This window comes from Rhinopithecus roxellana, chromosome 18 (assembly GCF_007565055.1).
Source record: "Rhinopithecus roxellana isolate Shanxi Qingling chromosome 18, ASM756505v1, whole genome shotgun sequence".
Classification (NCBI taxonomy): domain Eukaryota; kingdom Metazoa; phylum Chordata; class Mammalia; order Primates; family Cercopithecidae; genus Rhinopithecus; species Rhinopithecus roxellana.
Genome location: NC_044566.1, coordinates 95,833,705 through 95,852,124, shown reverse-complemented (window position 1 = coordinate 95,852,124; position 18,420 = coordinate 95,833,705). Strand labels below are relative to the sequence as shown.

Sequence of the window (18,420 nt, the reverse complement as noted above, 5' to 3'; positions counted from 1 at the left end):
CCCACCCTCCCAGGGACTTCAGAGAGTGAGCTCTTAAAACTCTCTCTACAAACCTGAGGTTCTGAAAGGGTAACTGCTCAGGATCCCACAGGCACCAAAGCATCTCTGACTTCAGAGCTGGGAGTGCAATCCCTGCCTTGCCACACACTGTTCTTGCAGCGGCGAATGCTCCAAATTCTCCAGGCACTGAGTGCCTCCTTCCCCAGCTCCGACAGCATCATGCCACCCCCTCTTGAAAGCCAGCAGGGACTTCCCCCTCATGACACCTAGCCACCACAAATTGCCCATGTGCCTTGATGTCTCCGTGGCAGTGGAGGCTTTTGGCTACTCCCTCCTCTTGAAACTCTGAACGTTTCTCCCTCACTGTTGCATTATTGGAAGGATCTTTTGTCGCTTTCTTTTTCTGTGGTTTGCCTTACTCCTCTTCCTTTTTTCACCTCCAAATCACTAAATAAACTGTCCTTGATCCAGTCCAAGCCTTCCTGTCTTCTCTCCTAGATGTATACAAATAAATCCCTTCCTCCTCTCTTATTTTTCCATTCCATGATTTTAGCAGTCATTTCCAAGGCCATGAACTCCAACTCTGGATCCATGCCCATCACTTCTATACCCGTTTCTAGCTGCTTTCTGCTTTCTCCTGGGCAGAGCTTTGATGTCCTTCTGCACACACAGGACCCACATTTTGAAGTCCTCCCCCGTTTTTTTTTTTTTTTTTTTAAATAATTGTTTTTTTGAGATGGAATCTCGCTCTGTCCCCAGGCTGGAGTACAGTGGCACGATCTCAGCTCACTGGAACCTCTGCCTCCTGGGTTCAAGCAATTCTCCTACTTCAGCCTCCCAAGTAGCTAGGATTACAGGTGCGCATCACCACACCAAGCTAATTTTTGTTTTTTTATTTTATTTTATGTTATTTGTAGAGACAGTTTCACCACGTTGCCAAGGCTGGTCTTGAACTCCTGACATCAGGTGATCCACTCGCCTTGGCCTCCCATAGTGCTGGGATTACAGGTGTGAGGCACTGTGCCCAGCCTTACTTTTCTTTTTTAATTATTAGACAGTCTTAGTATAATCAAATTTTTCAAGAATGCAACAACTGTGTAAACTGAGATAAGATTATTCTTTAACTTGTTAGGAACTTCATCAGAAATGATTCAGCACTTTGATAAGCCCCGCCTTTTATCAAACCTATGTCAGTCTACATTTGTACCCGTTACATTCATTACAGTGCTACAAACATACAGGTGTCAGCTTCTGACATTTCGTTCTGTCTTCTAATATGCTTGTGCCTTAGCATCAAAATTTTAAAATATATATAATTTATTGTATAAAATAGCTTTCTGTTGACATGTAAATTACTGTATGTATAGTTATGGCAATATATCGATTTTGTTTTTAAAAAGTGTGTCTGTTGGTTACACCATGATTTTCATTTGGTGATAATAAAAGTTGTGTTACAAACATTTTGTCAAAAAAGGGGTTATTGGTATTTATAGGTAGGACTGCAGGCCGATGAAATGGCCATTAGGCTGGTCACTGGAGAAAGAGAAAAAGACAAAGGTCAGCTGAAAGTGGTTCTGTCCACCCGAGGCTGTGGCCGGGGAAGGAAATCGAAGTTCTAACAAAGACTTCTCTGGGAATTCAGGGCTAGATTTCAGCTGACAGATCGATCATTGTTCTGTCTGGCCGCGGCCATTGGTTCCTGGACATCCAGGAAACCGGTAAGTGCAACGCAGTTTTCAATGGTCTCTAATACAATTGCTTTCATTTCTAATAAGAGCATCTCCTAACTGAATCATAAATATTTGGATAGAAAACACAGATGCAGTGAAAAACATAATTTGAATACAAATATGTGTTGAATAGATTACATCTGGCTGTAGTTTCAGGAATATATTTAGAAATTTTCCCTCTTTGAATTGAAGATGTGATTTCTTTCTCTACCCATTCCTGGAAATGGCAATGAAGAGAGACTGGAAATTTTTGCATGTTAAAATGAGCCTTGGATTTTATGAATTTTTCACTTGTACTTTAAGACGTAAGATACATGAAAAAAAAAAAAAACAGTTGGAAATTTCTCCTTTTGTTATTTTTATCATGAAACAAAGGTTGGCTTATCTGACTCATTGAATGGCCTTGGGTAACCCTATGTTTTATTTCCCTTATAGTAGTATATCTGAAAGTATGTTCCAGAGGACAAAGTACCATGTCAAATGAAGGTATCATTGTCAGCCATGGTTCTTCCTCTAGTTAGAAGGAATGAATGTTTGGAGTTAGTTTTAGAAGACAATCTATCAAGGGCGTGTCCAACTCACATGCTAGGCAGGACTTCCTAGCTTGTCCCTACCTTCAGAGAAAGAGCCTTTCTGCTTTCTTTGACTTATACTTCATTGACTTTGGAGAAAATAACTTTTAGTAAAAAAGTTATTTCCACCTGACATTTGTATGTGTGTGCGTACATGCATGTGGATGTCTCAAGAACTAATGTTGATACAGATTAGGTACCACCTAGAGAGTATTGACAGTATACTACTAAATATATTTTGGTTGCAGTGCATGTGTTTATGGCTTAAGTGTTACTATCCCTTTGATGAAAAACAAGGAAACTGCAGCTCAGAGCAGGTGACATCACACAGCTATTCAGAGGCTGAGTGACTAGAGTCCAGGTTGGAAAAGTTGGTCTTGTCCTTCAACCAAGCAGAACATTCAAGGCACCATTTTATTTATATTTTCAATAAATTAGGCCGGGCACGGTGGCTTGCCCCTGTAATCCCAGCACTTTGGGAGGCCGAGGTGGGTGGATGACTTGAGGTCAGAAGTTTGAGACCAGCCTGGCCAACATGGTGAAGCCCTGTCTCTACTAAAAATACGAAAATTAGCCAGGCTTGGTGGCAGGCGCCTGTAATCCCAGCTACTCGGGGGACCGAGGCAGGAGAATCACTTGAACCCAGAAGGCGGAGGTTGCAGTGAGCCGAGATTGTGCCAGCGCACTCCAGCCTGGGCAACAGAGCAAGACTTCATCTCAAGAAAAATAAATAAATAAAATAAAATAAATAAATAAAAACAAAACCAATTTAAAGGTATCTAGAAAGAAAAACCATTTAAAAAATTCTCTTTTGCTACCTGCCTCAATGTTTTTCTTTGAGAAGTCAGTGGAGTGCTCTATTCACTCGCATTTGCATCTTCTTCACATCTGTGTTTCCCTTGGTTCACCGAGCTTCCTATGGGCAGGCCCCTGTTAGGAGCCTCTTCTCCGAGGCTGTGATTACAGGGCAGTCTTACACCCTCCTCCTGGAGGTCAAGTGGCTCTCAGCCCCAGTCCTTCAGCTGGCGGCTCCTCCAGGGCCCTCTCCCGCCCAGGCGTCTGCATCTGATAGGCTCAGGATGCAGCCAAGTCATTGATCAAGAGAGAGAGCACATTGAGAGCTATTTTAAATTAGGCTTCAGAAATAGAATGGGGACACTCCAACACTGAGCCACTCACAGGAAGGAAACATTATTTTTAAAAAATATATATATTTTAAGAATTTAAAAATTAAAAATAGGAAACTCAGAGATCCCGAAAACTGGAAATAACAGAGTCAAGGAGACAAGGTTTCTTTCTTGTAATTAGATTTATATAAAATTAAAGGCATCCTATAAATTACTTAATGGATAATGAGTTCTTGACTGTCTGACTCCGAAATAGGCTTGTTTTGCAAAGATCCTTTAATCAGCTCCCTAGGAGGCCGATGTCTGGCAGGCAGCTAAAATATCATAGATGACCCGAAAGTAAACTGGAGGAACTATGCGCTGCAGAATTATTTCCCTTAAGGTGGTCTGAAATTTTGATCAATCTCAGTCTCAAGATTGGACATGATTGATGTTTTTCCCTTAAAAAATGTACAAACTATCTAGAAAGCAATGGCACGGAGGAGACACCTGGGGTCCACAGCCCTGGCTTGTCTGAGAGGCGTGGAATGGAGGGAGGTCACCTCCTTGCAGAGTGAAAAGCCAGGCTTTCCAAACTCGCCCTGCATAACTTAGCAGCTGCAAAAGAATGTGAGTGGCAAATTCTTTTCTACAGTCAAAAGTGACTGCTTTCTGAAAATCTAACACTTAGAAGAGTTTTTAAATACATTTTGAAAAATGAAGTGTCATATAAGTAAAGACCCTAAAAATAGCTTGGGATTATTTTGTAGAGTTGAACGGCACATCCTTTGGCATTTCAGAAAATACTACAGAACCTCGTTTCTTTCTTCTCGAACTTCAGTCTTGCCTTTCCTTTAAAGATGAGTCAAGCAGTGAACCTGGATATTCCTTAAATCACACGCCGTCTGGAGAGGATGGAGCACTACAAAGCAGCTCCTTCTGATGGCTGACCTGCTGGTCATCAGGCCACTAGTCCCTTTAAAGTGGTCCTCTCTCAGACAAGCGTCTGTAAAACAAGGCCCCACCCACCCCCTCCAGAGGGCTATGGGTCAGTATCTTTCCTAATTCTCACAGAAGGAAGTCTTAGCTGAAACAAATCTCTCAGGTGTTTTCTGTGAGTCTGGCTCTGTTTTGTTGTTTTGTTTTTATTGATCAGAAATAGCCGCTGGGGGTAGCCCGGCCAGCACTCTTACAGTTGTTTCTAGGGAAATCAGTGAACTCAAAAGTCTGCAGGTAACTCTGGGTGGACATCTTTGTTCTTTCAGCAAGCAGCAGGATGCCTGGCACACAGAAGGCAAGGAATGCTTCCGACAGGGGTTTTCAAGCTTGAGCCTGCATTGAGACACAGATTGCTGGTCCTCACCATCAGGGTATCTGATCCAGGACCTTGGTGGGGGGCCTAAGTGTGCGCACTTCTTTTCCCTTCCTTCCTTTTTTCCTGGCTCCCTCCCTTCCTCCCTTCCTCCCTTCCTTTTTTTGAGACAGTGTGGCTCTTGTCATTCAGGCTGGAGTGCAGTGGCACAATCTTGGCTCACTGCAACCTCTGCCTCCCGGGTTCAAGTGATTCTCATGTCTTGGCCTCCTGAATAGCTGGGATTACAGGCATGCGCCACCACACATGCCTGGCTAATTTTTTTTTTCTATTTTTTGTAGAGATGGGGTTTCACTATGCTTTTCAGGCTGGTCTGGAACTCCTGACTTCAAATGATTCATCTGCCTCGGCCTCCCAAAGTGCTGGGATTACAGGTGTGAGCCACCGCACCAGGCCGAGAGTGTGCATCCCTAACCAGCTCCCAGTGGATGCTGCCGCTGCCGGCCCAGGCACAACACTTTAAAAACCGCCGGACTAAAGATCTGGGCATTGAGGCTCATGGTGTGCATCTCTGGGGCAGCTCCCAGCCTCAGCCTACTTAGCAGCAGCAGGGTAAGCCAGTGGCATCTGCTGGAATTTTCCTATGGATAATACTGGAATTCCCCATTCAGAGCATTATTCCTTTAGCTTAGAGTTTGGTTCTTATTAAAATGCAAATATTCCTTGGAGGAGGATCAGGAGCTCATTCAACAAACATTTGTCCAGTATATTCTGCATACCAGGCACTGAACTGAACTCTGGAGATTCAAAAATAATAGGCAAAGTGTATCAGATACCTGAGGCAAACCCTGTAGGAGTTTACCCTGTGGGGAGGCAGATGGAGAAATCAATATTTACAGTTCTTGTGAATTAAGGAATAATGATACCTATTTAAAAATAATGACCAGGCAGTATTAAAGATGGGCTGTAGGAGAGGATGTCAAAAGGGAAAGGATGAAGGAGGGGGCACTGTTCCGGATGCAAGCCGGTGAGGAGGGCCTGCCGGAGGGTGGCTCAGCTGAACCTTCAGGCAAGCTCATATCCTCTTGCAGGAGGTGGCTTAGAAAGGCAGGAAGTTTCTAAATGCCTGAGGAGGAAAAGGAGAGGGCCCACCAGAGAAATAATCGGGGGCAACTACTCCCAAACATTGCCTAGGTTCTGCACTGGAAGGAGCTAATTAGGTTGGGATCGTTTGGGACGTTGGAAATAAAACCAGAAAAGTCAAAAGAAGTGAAAGAAAGGGAAGCCAAAACACACCAGCGAGACAGACTTAGACAAAACTGGAAAATAATGTGGGCAGAGACCCTGTCCCCAGTGCAGCCTAGAAACTTCTGGGAAAGGTTAAGGGTGCCTTGCCTATAATGGGGCAATGCCATTATACATAGAATCTTGATGGAAATTTTCCTAATTTCCAAAATTATGAAATGCCTGGAGGTGCCCTCTCCAGACATTATTAACAAGAGGCCCCTCTGGGCAGATGAACTTGAAATGCCACCCCTTCCTCCCTGCTCATCCAGGGCACTGTGAATGGAAAAGCAGCTGCATTTCCACCATGCCCTCAGGGAAGCAGGCTCCCATCGGTGCTATAAGAGTATTCGAGCCCTACTTCCCACCCAGGGTGACTGCTTGGCCCCAGAGGTGTTCCCTTCACTTTTGGGTGAGCAGCAGCTGAAGGAAGAAAGCAGGCTTAAGGTTTTTGTGGTGACACTTGGAAAAACCTCTCTGAGGGTCCCTTTGGTTGCAAAATAAAGGCGATGTGAGAAGTGAAGCCTTCTCCAGATAAGAGGTCCAGGTACTCCTATGCAGTCAGACCATTGATCTCTAGGCACCTCCCTGCTCTCAGACTCTGTGGCTGGAGCAGATCTACACCAGGTCTAATGCTGGTCATCATACGAAACTATTGTAGAGAGAGACGAAGCCTGAAAGTAGATTTTGTTAATACAGATTGGTATAGTAAGTTTTAAAAATCACAGGGTTCTTTTATATTTCCACTATAATCTGTCTTTCATGGCAGCAACCATGTACATATAGGCAGGAACTATTATCAATATTTAGATGAAGAAGGTGGGTCTCAAAGAAATTGACTTGCCCAAGATTATGTGATGAGACACCTTGGCAAAGTGAAGGCTGGAAGCTAGTTCTTAGGACTTTCTACCACTCCCGGAAGTCCTGCTGACTAATAGAAGAAATGCAAAAGCCCTTAAGACAGCACCATCTGTAGAAATAGAATGTGAGCTACTTAGATAATTCTGAATTCTTGAGTGGTAAAAAGAAGCAGGTGAGATCAATTTTAATATTTAACCTAATATATTAAAAATAATAATTCACTACGTAGTAACTATGAAACAACATTAATATTTTCACATTCTTTTTTTTCTTACAAGCCATGTATTTTTTAATTCAGTGTGTATTTTCTACTTAGAGCACATCTGAATTTGGATGCTAAATTTTCATTGGCAGTACTCCATTTGTACGTAGGTTTCATAAAATTTAAAATTAAAAAAGTAAATTTATATGCTCAACTTAGTCCAATCACACTAAAAAGTTTTCCAATGACTGAATCAAGGGTGACTTTTTAAAATTTAAATTCATTAAGAATAAATAAACATTTAAAATTTAGAGTCTCAGTTGCACTTGCCTCATTTCAGGTGCTTGATTGATATGTTGCTGGCGATTTCTGCCTTGAACAGCACAGTCTAACACATGCCCCTTCCTCTCAGCAACTGGCAGGCTAGTGAGTCCAATATTCTATTAAGTCTATATGTTGGCATATCTCTCAGTCCCATCTCTTGATGGCCATGCCAAAATGTGGTCCAGCGCATCCTTACCCTCCACTGCTCTTCTCTTTGGTGGACCCATCTAACCTAGCTCAAGTGGCTCTCTCCCTCTTCCCCACATCTGCCTGCCTGTACCCACTCCTTGGTACAGGTGCCTATGCTGACAGTAGCCATATAGCTTTTTGGAAAGTAACAAAGAACAAGCTGGGAGAAAGAGTGGATTCATGAGAGGCTATGATAACAGTATGTTGTACCTGTGTTATAATGCACACCTCTTTCCTTCCGAAATATCTTTGCTGTACAAGTGACTCTGGCCATCAGAAAGCTTGGGTACACCTGCTCTTTTTTGTTTCTTTGAGACAGAGTTGTCTGTGTTGCCCAGGCTGGAGTGCAGTGGCACGATCTCAGCTCACTGCAACCCCCACCTCCCAGGTTCAAGCAATTCTCATGCCTCAGTCTCCCAAGTAGCTGGGATTACAGGCGTTTGCCAGGCTAATTTTTGTATTTTTAGTAGAGACAGGGTTTCGCCATGTTGGCCAGGCTGGTATCAAACTCCCGGCCTCAAGTGATCAGCCCATTTCAGCCTCCCAAAGTGCTAGGATGACAGGCGTGAGCCACTGCACCCAGCCTACCCAACTTTTAAAAATTTATTTATTTATTTTATTTCTAAAAAAAAACAAAAAACAAAAAACAGGATACATGTGCTGAATGTGCAGGTGTGTCACATAGGTATGTGTGTGCCATGGTGGTTTGCTGCACCTATTGACCCGTCCTCTACGTTCCCTCCCCTCACCCCGCAAACCCCCAGCAGGCTCTTGTATGTGATGTTCCTCTCTGTGTCCATGTGTTCTCAATGTTTAACTTCTAATTATGAGTGAGAACATGCAGTATTTGGTTTTCTGTTCCGGTGTTAGTTTGCTGAGGATGATGGCTTCCAGCTTTATCCATGTCCCTGCAAAGGACGTGATCTCATTCCGCTGCATAGTATTCCATGGTGTATATGTACCATATTTTCTTTATCCACTCTATTATTGATGGGCATTTGGGTTGATTCCATGTCTTTGCTACTGTAAATAGTGCTGCAATAAACATAGGTGTGCATGTGTCTTTACAGTGGAATGATTTATATTCCTTTGGGTATACATAACCAGTAATGAGACTGTTGGGCCAAATGGTATTTCTGGTTCTAGATCCTTGAGGAATCACCATACTGTCTTCCACAATGGTTGAACTCATTAAATATTTCCACCGACAGTGTAAAAGCATTCCTATTTCTCCACAGCCTCGCCAGTATCTATTATTTCCTGACTTTTTAATAATCACCATTCTGACTGGCATGAGATGGTATTGCATTGTGGTTTTGATTTGCATTTCTCTGATGATCAGTGATGTTGAGCTTTTTTTTCATGTTTGTTGGCTATGTAAATGTCTTCTTTTGAGAAGCGTCTGTTCATATCCATTGCCCTTTTCATATCCTTTGTATGTTCATATCACTTTTTGATAGGATTTTTTTTTCTTGTAAATTTCTTTAAGTTCCTTGTAGCTTCTGGATATTAGATCTTTGTCAGTTGGGTAGATTGCAAAAATTTTCTCCCATTCTGTAGGTTGCCCATTCACTCTGATGATAGCTTCTTTTGCTGTACAGAAGCTCTTTAGTTTAATTAGATCCCGTTTGTCAATTTTGGCTTTTGTTGCAATTGCTTTTGGTGTTTCTGTCATGAAGTCTTTGCCCATATCTATGTCCTGAATGGTATTGCCTAGGTTTTCTTCTAGGGTTTTTTATGGTTTGGGTTTTAAATTTAAGTCTTTAATCCATCTTGAGTTAATTTTTGTATAAGGTGTAAGGAAGGCCATCCCGGCCTTTAAAAGCCAGTTTATCTTAAAGACAAATAGGGCATGATCTCACTTAGAGGTTTTAAGTGTTCTCACAACTAAAAAATGCTAAGTATGCATATGTTAATTAGCTCAATTTAGCTATTCCACAAATATATATTTGAATGATATATTCAAAATATCATTTGTACATAATCTATACAATTTTTGTAAATTCAAATAAATACTTAATTTTAAGCAAATGTATCTTGGTAGAGTCTGATCATCTGAATTCTAGTGGGATTTTCATAGTAAGTTGAAATGGGGATTCTCCCAGGGGGAAAAAATGTATTTCTTCCAGGGAGAGTGAAAAAGGCTTCTTACCTATAAGTAAGAATAAAAATGTATAGCATTCACTGAACTGCATTGGAAACATAGCTCCTGGAGAACTTTTAGGAACATCTGAGTAATTATTCATGCCATGTATGCAACAGTACCTACGTTTACCTCTTTCTTTTCCTTCATGGGAGCCCCTGGGAGAGACTCTGCTGCCTTTGGGGTTCAGCATCTACCTTGGGGCCTGCTACTGAGGACTTGCGGACTCTATGTAATATTTTTCAAACACTAAGTGTGTTCAGCGCATCATTTGAAATACCCTTGTCATTGGTGCCTCATCTCCCTTGATGCAGGCAGAAATGTGTCCTTGTCCCTTGCTTTCCTCATCCTTTGTTCTCCATGGGAGCCAGAGGTACAGGTTGAGGTAATAAAGATACAAGTCCAGGCTGGTCTATAAAACCCAACCCATATTAAATTTGGTTATTAAACTCATCTTCTTAAGCTCCCTAGCTTAAGCTCGCTGATATTAGCTTCAGTGAACACAGCGTTGCCAAACAGACATGCAGGAGCCTGCCTGGATCCCTCAAATATTTTATAATTGAAGTTTGCTATGTGTCATAGCTTTCAAGATTGTCAACTTCCTTAAATGCACATGCAATTAGAACTCATGCGAACACTTTTATTCAAATGTAAAAGAATTATTGGGATAAAGTAGCATTTCCTACCAGTCCCAAGAGATGTCCTGCTTAAATAAATGTTCCATCATCAGATAAGCTTGAGACACTATTGTAGCTTCTCCCTTATAAGGGACCCGTCAGACACAGCAGCCAAGAAAAGCCCTGTGGCAGGCCGGATGCGGTGCTCATGTCTGTAATCCCAACATTTTAGGAGGCCAAGGTGGGTGGATCACCTGAGGCGAGGAGTTTGAAAACAGCCTGGACAACATGGTGAAACCACGAAACCCTGTCTCTACTAAAAATACAAAAATTAGCCAGGCATGGTGTCAGACACCTGTAGTCTCAGCTACTCGGGAGGCTGAGGCACAAGAACCATTTAAACCCAGGAGGCAGAGATTGCAGTGAGCCGAGTTTGTACTACTGCACTCCAGCCTGGGTGACAGAGAAAAACTCCATCTCAAAAAAATATATATATATTTAGCTCTCTGAACTTATTTGATACCTGCCAATTTAAAATAATCTACTTCCAGTCTTCATTAAGGTCTTCTCAGGTATAAATATTTTAGAAAGACATCAAGGCTCAGCAAGTATGTAAGGTCATTTGTGGCATATCCAATTTATGAAAATAATCAACTTCTGGACTTTAGTCCTTTATTCATGCTTATCCCAGTAACTGTAATTTAATGTTCAGTGATTTCATAACCCTTGAAAAAGTTAAAAGAAACTGAAGGTGCTTATTTTAGACATCTGAACTTACTGACTATATTTTTGTTGTAGTCATGTGTTTTAACTCCAGCATTCCATACTATAGAGCGTTTTTAGATTATGACTCAGTTAAAAACTAAACTGAACTCAACTAAAACTAATTTACATTCCTGGCATTTAGTCATCAGTTAAATTGGTCAATAAATATTTCTTGAGGGTCTAATATACACCATAGACTAAGGCACTGGGAATACAGAAATGAAAACTACAAAGAATAGTCTTTGCCCTGTGAATGCTTGCAGAGTAAATAGGAAGATAAACATTAGGTAAGTCATGGTGGAGAGGAAATATTAAAGACACCTGAGAAAAAATATCAAGAGGCTCCTACCTACCCATCTCTAAGTCCACATCTCTGTAAACTAGGAAGAACATAAAGAAGAAAGAGCCCACACTTCATCCAAAATGACAATATCTTTATTACATAGGAGGGACACATCCCAAATAATTGTTTATAGCACTCCCAACAATAAAATCAATGGCCTAAATGTGAAATTAATTGGAAGCCACCATCCTAATACACTGTTTTGGCGATTAAGCACATTAGATGGGATTGTTTCAGAAGGCCTAATTATTGTGTCTGCCACACTCATCTGTTTGAGTCATTCCTAACTTTTGGACTGCTGCCTAGACAATTCTGCAATACGGTTTCCGTTGCGTATTCTTTTTTTTTTTCTTTAATGCATAACTTTTCTCACTGTAGTCAAAGCTCAAAGCTCTAAACTGTGCTTTTGCAAATTCTAGATAAGAGTTCAAAAGTTCGTTGAAGTGTTGATTCATTGAGTTTGCATAAAGGTTGATATTTCATTTCTGTTTTGCAGGTTTATCATTTAGAAGTGCCTGTGTGAAGTCACTTTTGCTGGAAACTGCAGCCTGGGAGCTTTCTTTGTATTCACATCTCGCTCTTCTGTCAAGTATACTTTACCCTGACCTTACGAGTGGATGAAGATACCTCAGTTGTCTGACTTTGCCAATTGCTTAATTTCAGAATTCAAAAAGGGGGAAGAAAAACATCCTGCTAAAATATGAACATCTGAGTGTCTTATTTTCTAACATCGTCAATAGCTGGGAGCGTCAGCATTAAATATTCTCCCAAGGAGTGCCATGAAATTGAAGTCACTTTATTAAAAACAGGTATATCTGCAAAACAGCCAAGAGACTCAGACGTTGAAAGCCAGAGATGACACTGAGCGTGCTTTTATTGTGGCCCGCCATCTTCAAGTGGGACATATTGATTGATGAGTGATTGCCTGTCCATAAACTCTCTCATCATCCTGTTCCCTGGATTGGACTTCACTAAGCAATTTATCACTCACCTTCAGACTTACATGTGGGAGTTTTCACAACAGTAGTTTTGGAATCATTAGAACTTGGATTGATTTCATCATTTAACAGAAACAAACAGCCCAAATTACTTTATCACCATGGCTTTGAACGTTGCCCCAGTCAGAGATACAAAATGGCTGACATTAGAAGTCTGCAGACAGTTTCAAAGAGGAACATGCTCACGCTCTGATGAAGAATGCAAATTTGCTCATCCCCCCAAAAGTTGTCAGGTTGAAAATGGAAGAGTAATTGCCTGCTTTGATTCCCTAAAGGTAAGAGAATGCATTTTATGTGTCATTTCAATACCACATTGGACTTGCAAGCAGAGGCTTTTCATTGCACTTTTACAGAAGTTTAAAAATTGCTTTTAGATTCTGTTTTCTTGTTTGTGGTGACTGTTGGGAGATTTTCACTCAAATTTTTTCATATCAGGCATATATAAATTTTTTACATACCCATGTTTAAATTAAAAATACATGATGATGTATTTCTGGCCTGGCATGACATTCATGTACCCAAGAGTTTTAAATCAAAGTCTGGCTTGTGACAACTGAAGATAAATATTTTATCAACATTTGATCTTCTGGAGGTTATATAAAGGTGAAGAAATTGAATGTGTCACTTTTAAGTGCCAGTTATTCTGACTTAGCTCTTGAAGAGTTTTCTATTCTTATGGCTTTTTTTTTTTTTTTTTTTTCTTGACCGAGTACTTCCTGAAACCCTTCTTTGAAAATGTGTCATGGCTAACAGAAATTATTAAGTACACATTCAATACTCAATACTTGAGAATCTACTTCATGTGAGTTATATGACAAAAGAAACTAAAGTGATTCAGATGGCACCCTTGATGAGCTTACTCTCTGGCAGGGAAAATATAGCATATCAGCAAGTATCTACAATGCAAGAAGAAGGGGACACATGCCTTGTGGGAGGAACAGACAGTGAACACATTTCTATGGAGTCCATAGAAGAGAGCTGGCTTCCAGCAGACTGTTTCAAGATACGTTTTTGGAGATTCAAGGCATCTGAGTCGTATACTGATCTGGGTGGAGTTAGGAAGATAGAATTTAATGAAAGATCTAGAAGTGGCATGAGTTAACCCATAATGCTGTAGAGTGTATTCAGCCCTAACATTATGAATCTGAGATTGTCTAGGGCAGTCCTACAGGCATAATCATATTGTTTCCAGGAGCAATAAATAAGGCACATAGGTTAAAAGAGCTCAGTGTTTACATCTCTGCAAGACTTCAATAAGTTTACCAAATAGTTAAGAAAATTGTCTATCAATGCTCTTGACATGATTTGAGAAATTACACAGCTGTTAGTTTACAAAATAGTGACCCTAGCCTATTCTTGAGTGTTAAAGAGACTGAGTTGTCCTTTAGGACAATTTTGTCTTAAGTAAAAAATTATGTCTCGTAAGACATAAGTCAAAATTTATAATTCTTATAAGACTTCAAACTATATATTTAAATTTTAATGTATCTTAAAGGGAAAATTTGTCAATACACTCAAAGCAGGAAAATGTATTTCTGACCCAACAAAAAAGTATTTTAAGGGTAAAATTTTGACAAAATAGATCTGTAATCTACATCAATACCTACTCCTATTTTATTCCTTTTTATCATAAAAAGTTTATTAAACTAGACTTTAAAATGATGAATTGTTTTACCTAAAATGGAAATGAATAGATGGATAAATCACAATTCATATAAACTATAACAGTACAAGCATAGTTATATATTAGTATATTTTGCCTTTAGTAAAAAAAGTAAACCAAGTCTGTATTTGCCTCTGTGATTATCAGCAATAGAAACATTCACTATGAAAAAGCAGTGCAGGCTGGGCATAGTGGCTCATGCCTGTAATCCCAGCACTTTGGGAGCTGAGGTGGGCGGATCATGAGGTCAAGAGTTCGAGACCAGCCTGGCCAGCATGGTGAAACCCTGTCTCTACTAAAATACGAAAAATTAGCAGGGCATGGTGATGTGTGCCTGTAATCCCAGCTACTTGGAAGGCTGAGGCAGGAGAATCACTTGAACCCAGGAGGCGGAGGTTATGGTGAACCGAGATTGCACCACTACACTCCAGCTTGGGTGACAGAGACTCTGTCTCAAAAAAAAAAAAAAAAAAAAACGGCTGGGTGCGGTGGCTCAAGCCTGTAATCCCAGCACTTTGGGAGGCCGAGACGGGCGGATCACGAGGTCAGGAGATCGAGACCATCCTGGCTAACATGGTGAAACCCCGTCTCTACTAAAAAATACAAAAAACAAGCCGGGCGAGGTGGCGGGCGCCTGTAGTCCCAGCTACTCGGGAGGCTGAGGCAGGAGAATGGCATAAACCCGGGAGGCAGAGCTTGCAGTGAGCTGAGATCCGGCCACTGCACTCCAGCCTGGGCGACAGAGCGAGACTCCGTCTCAAAAAAAAAAAAAAACAAAAAAAAAAAACAAAAAAAAAAACAAAAAAAAACAAGCAGTGTAGATTTAAAACTAGATCATAAAAGCTTCAAGATATGAAAACAGGTCAGTGATGATAAATTAATTTTTCAGGTCATCCCCAATTTTTCCATCTTATTAATCCAAGCCTTCTCTAGTTGGATATTTCATATTAAACATCACATTTTTTGCCAGTTTTTAAAAAACCTTATATTCTTTAATGTAATTAGAGAAATATGGGGAAAATAATTCCCGACCTATTAAGGTGAAGTATTTCATGAATATCAACTAGGCAACAATGCCTAGATCCTTGCTATTCATCACATCACTGTGGATTCACAATTGTTTGAGGAATCCAGCCCCCAGAATAAAGGGTCATGAACCATTTGTGTTCAGCATAAAAACATGAGCCAAGTTGTGAGAATGTTGAACACCATTCAAGTAAAAAAAGGCTGTACAAATCATTTTCAGAAGTGCCTGGTGGAACCTTTTTGAGGTGTTGAAGCATAGTTATATAGTGCCTCAAGTTATCAGTTCCTTTTCAGATTGTAGAATTTCAGGTTATTTAATGAGTGCAACATTATACATTTTTAAAACTGTCCAGCTGAAAAGAATGTGAAAACGGCCCACAGGCACAGGAGTAAAACAGATCTGAGTCTAAATACCTGCTCAACTACTTCCCAGCCTTGGGTGTGTCATTTATGACTTTTTGACTTGGTTTCCTCATCAGTCAAAGGAGGATATTCAGCAGAGAAACTGGCTGAAGTAAGTACGGTCTGTAGCAACACGCTGGCAGATTCACCTTACAAGGTTCTTGTGAGGATTGCAAACTCTTTCCACAGGACAGACCAATCAGAAAAGCACTCAAAAAATAGTAGCTAAAAAGAAAAATAATGACAATGATAATGATGAAGCTGTTTAACTTTACTTCATAATCGATTTAAAAAAACATTGTTGCTCAGTGTGCAACAGAGAGAACTCAGTGTGCAGTTGGAGCCAGTGTACAATAGAGAGAAGCAGCAAGGGCTTTGAAATCAGATGGACCAGGGCTTGACTAAGCCTGGCTGGGACCTAGGCAAGCTTCATCACTTGGGACGAGCTATTTTACCTCGTTGGCTTCAGTTTTCTCTTACATAAAATCGATCTAATTCCCACTTCATAAGGTTACTTCAAAGACTACTTGACCTGTGGCATCCCACATACTTAGCCCAGGGCTGAACAAGTCAGGACCTGGCAATATTAGTTTCTTTCCCTTCATAATAAAGTATCCCAGGATAGCCACTGATTCTGATGACTAGCTTTAAAGGCAAGATCTTGTGCCCAACTCTTAACAAGTCCAAACTTTTAAGAATCAACTGTGTGAATGATAGTACCTCAATTATACAAACTAGCCACGACAAGAAAAAAGATTTGGGGGACACAATATTTTTGTTATTTATTACAAGATATTTTGTGCAAACACTGTGAAGTATTTATTTATAACTGTGAAAGGAATCTATGTTGGACTGCCAGTATGGGGACAAGTCAATCTGAGTCTTTTTTATTGTTGTTATATGTTATTTACAAATATGAGTAAACTTTTCCATAAGTATGTACTAAATTTGTTGGTGGAAAGTGATTTGTTGAGCTCTTTGGCATGAGAATCATACATATATAAATGCATTTATAGAAGACATTTTGGAAAATATAGTACAGTTCTTACTGTGCAATTTGTGCGTTTTTCACATACCTTGTTGTTGTATTTTATGTAAAACACTGAGCATGGAAGCAGCTGTGATTTTTTTTGGAAGTTTCAGTATCATTATGAACAGTAGACTTTGTTTAACGATTTTTCTGAAAGGCCAGGTCACATTCCAGAATGCTGTGTTCCACAACTTAGGTTAACTTGACAAAATGCAAACTGTTTTATGAGCAATCGTCTCCCTTGGAGCAGAGGCCTTGACCACGTTAACCAATGTCTCTGATGCTTTTATGATCCATGAAACGCTTTCTCTCATAGCTAAAATGTTTGAGATTTTTCTTTCCAGATTCTTTTTTCCTGTAATTGATAGGAATTAATCTGAACCATTTGGTAAATTGAACATCAGGAAGGGAGCACATAAAGTAACATGAATGCTTATTAAGACTAAAAATGTCAGTATTTACCACTTTCAGGAAGTATTTATTTGCTTAAACATTTGAATTTACACTCAGCTTTAAAAAGGGACACAACTTTAAAAATAGGATTGCTAATTTTGGTTGAAAACACTCAGAGTATGGGGGAAAATTGTTTAGACAATTTTTAGAAATTTAGGCGTAATCTTTTGTAATAAAAATTCATTTCAAGGACAGTGAGATCCTTTTTAACACCTGCATCAGATGATGTCACTCCTCTGTTCAGGATCTTCCAGTGGCTTCTCACCACACTCAGAGTAAAGAGCAACACTGCAAAGGCTGCCTAGGCCCTATGAGATCTGCTTCCCCCTCCTGCCACCTGACTTCCTTTCTATCGCCACCACCCCCTCCAACCCACTCCAGCATCTTTGCTGTCCTCTGAATATGCCAAGTAGGCTTTGCCTTAGGGCATCTGCACTTGCTCTTTCTTCTGTTTGGAATACTCTTGCCTCAGCCACACAAACAGCATGTTTCCTGGTTCCTTAAGGTTTCTGATTAAAAACGCCAATTTGTGAATGAAGCCTTTCTGCCAACTTATTTCAAATTGTAATTCCGCCATTGCTGGGATCCCACTTCTTTCTTACCTGGCTTTACTGATCCCCCAACACCAGCATTTGCTATGAGAGATGCTAATTTGTTTATTGGTTTATTATCTGTCTTGCTCCTCCACTCTGCTAGAACATAAGCTCTATGTGGATAGGGACTGTGTCTGTTGTGATCACTCTTGTGTTCCTGGAACCTAGAACAGTGCCTCATACATAATAGATATGCAATAAATATTGGTTGAATTGCATGTTCTCCATGTTCATCAGGAAAGTTTTCAAGCCTCTCAGATAGGGCTGCTGGATTTGACTGTACAGGCATGCACTGCACACTAGGGGCACCTTCCTCGTCACAGTCTATGTGATTGACACCCCCTGGAGTTGTGCAGTGGACAACCTGTACAGCCATGTGCTGTTGCCCTGGGATCAGTATCCAGATTTCAAAATCAGGGAGTTCTGTGTAGGAATTTCAAGGAGCAAGTGTGACTCTGGAAGTATAATACAACATTGACAAATTTTCAAGTAAATAATTTGATTTCCTCTTCAGGGTAATTCAAGCTGCATATGATGCAGAAACTACTTTTTTTCTACCCTCTGTGTCTGTCTAAATTTCAAAGATGTGAAGTGGAAGTTGCTCATTTGCCTATGGGATGCTGTCTGTAAGTTAGCTGATGGCAATATGTAATTTGCCAAGACTTTAAGTTCATGTTCTTAAATTGCTGTTGGGCTCCTTAATAGCAGCGAATTCTTTGCAGAAATTGTTTGAGTATTTTCTCAATTATTAATTTTGGCCTGATTTGCAAATATAACCTCAGACAATTTTTTTATTATCGATAGTCA

At 40.4% G+C, this 18,420-nt stretch overlaps 1 protein-coding gene across 7 annotated transcripts in view; it reads left to right on the top strand.

Annotated features, from left to right (window-relative positions):
- MBNL2 (muscleblind like splicing regulator 2) overlaps positions 1-18,420 on the top strand; it is a 176,010-nt gene that overhangs the window by 38,967 nt on the left and 118,623 nt on the right. For all 7 annotated transcript variants that reach the window (XM_030921979.1, XM_010387106.2, XM_010387107.2 and 4 more), the window contains exon 2: positions 11,945-12,721. In XM_030921979.1, the coding sequence (XP_030777839.1) occupies positions 12,548-12,721 (174 nt within the window). In that variant the 5' untranslated portion in view covers positions 11,945-12,547. The remainder of the gene's footprint in view (positions 1-11,944; positions 12,722-18,420) is intronic.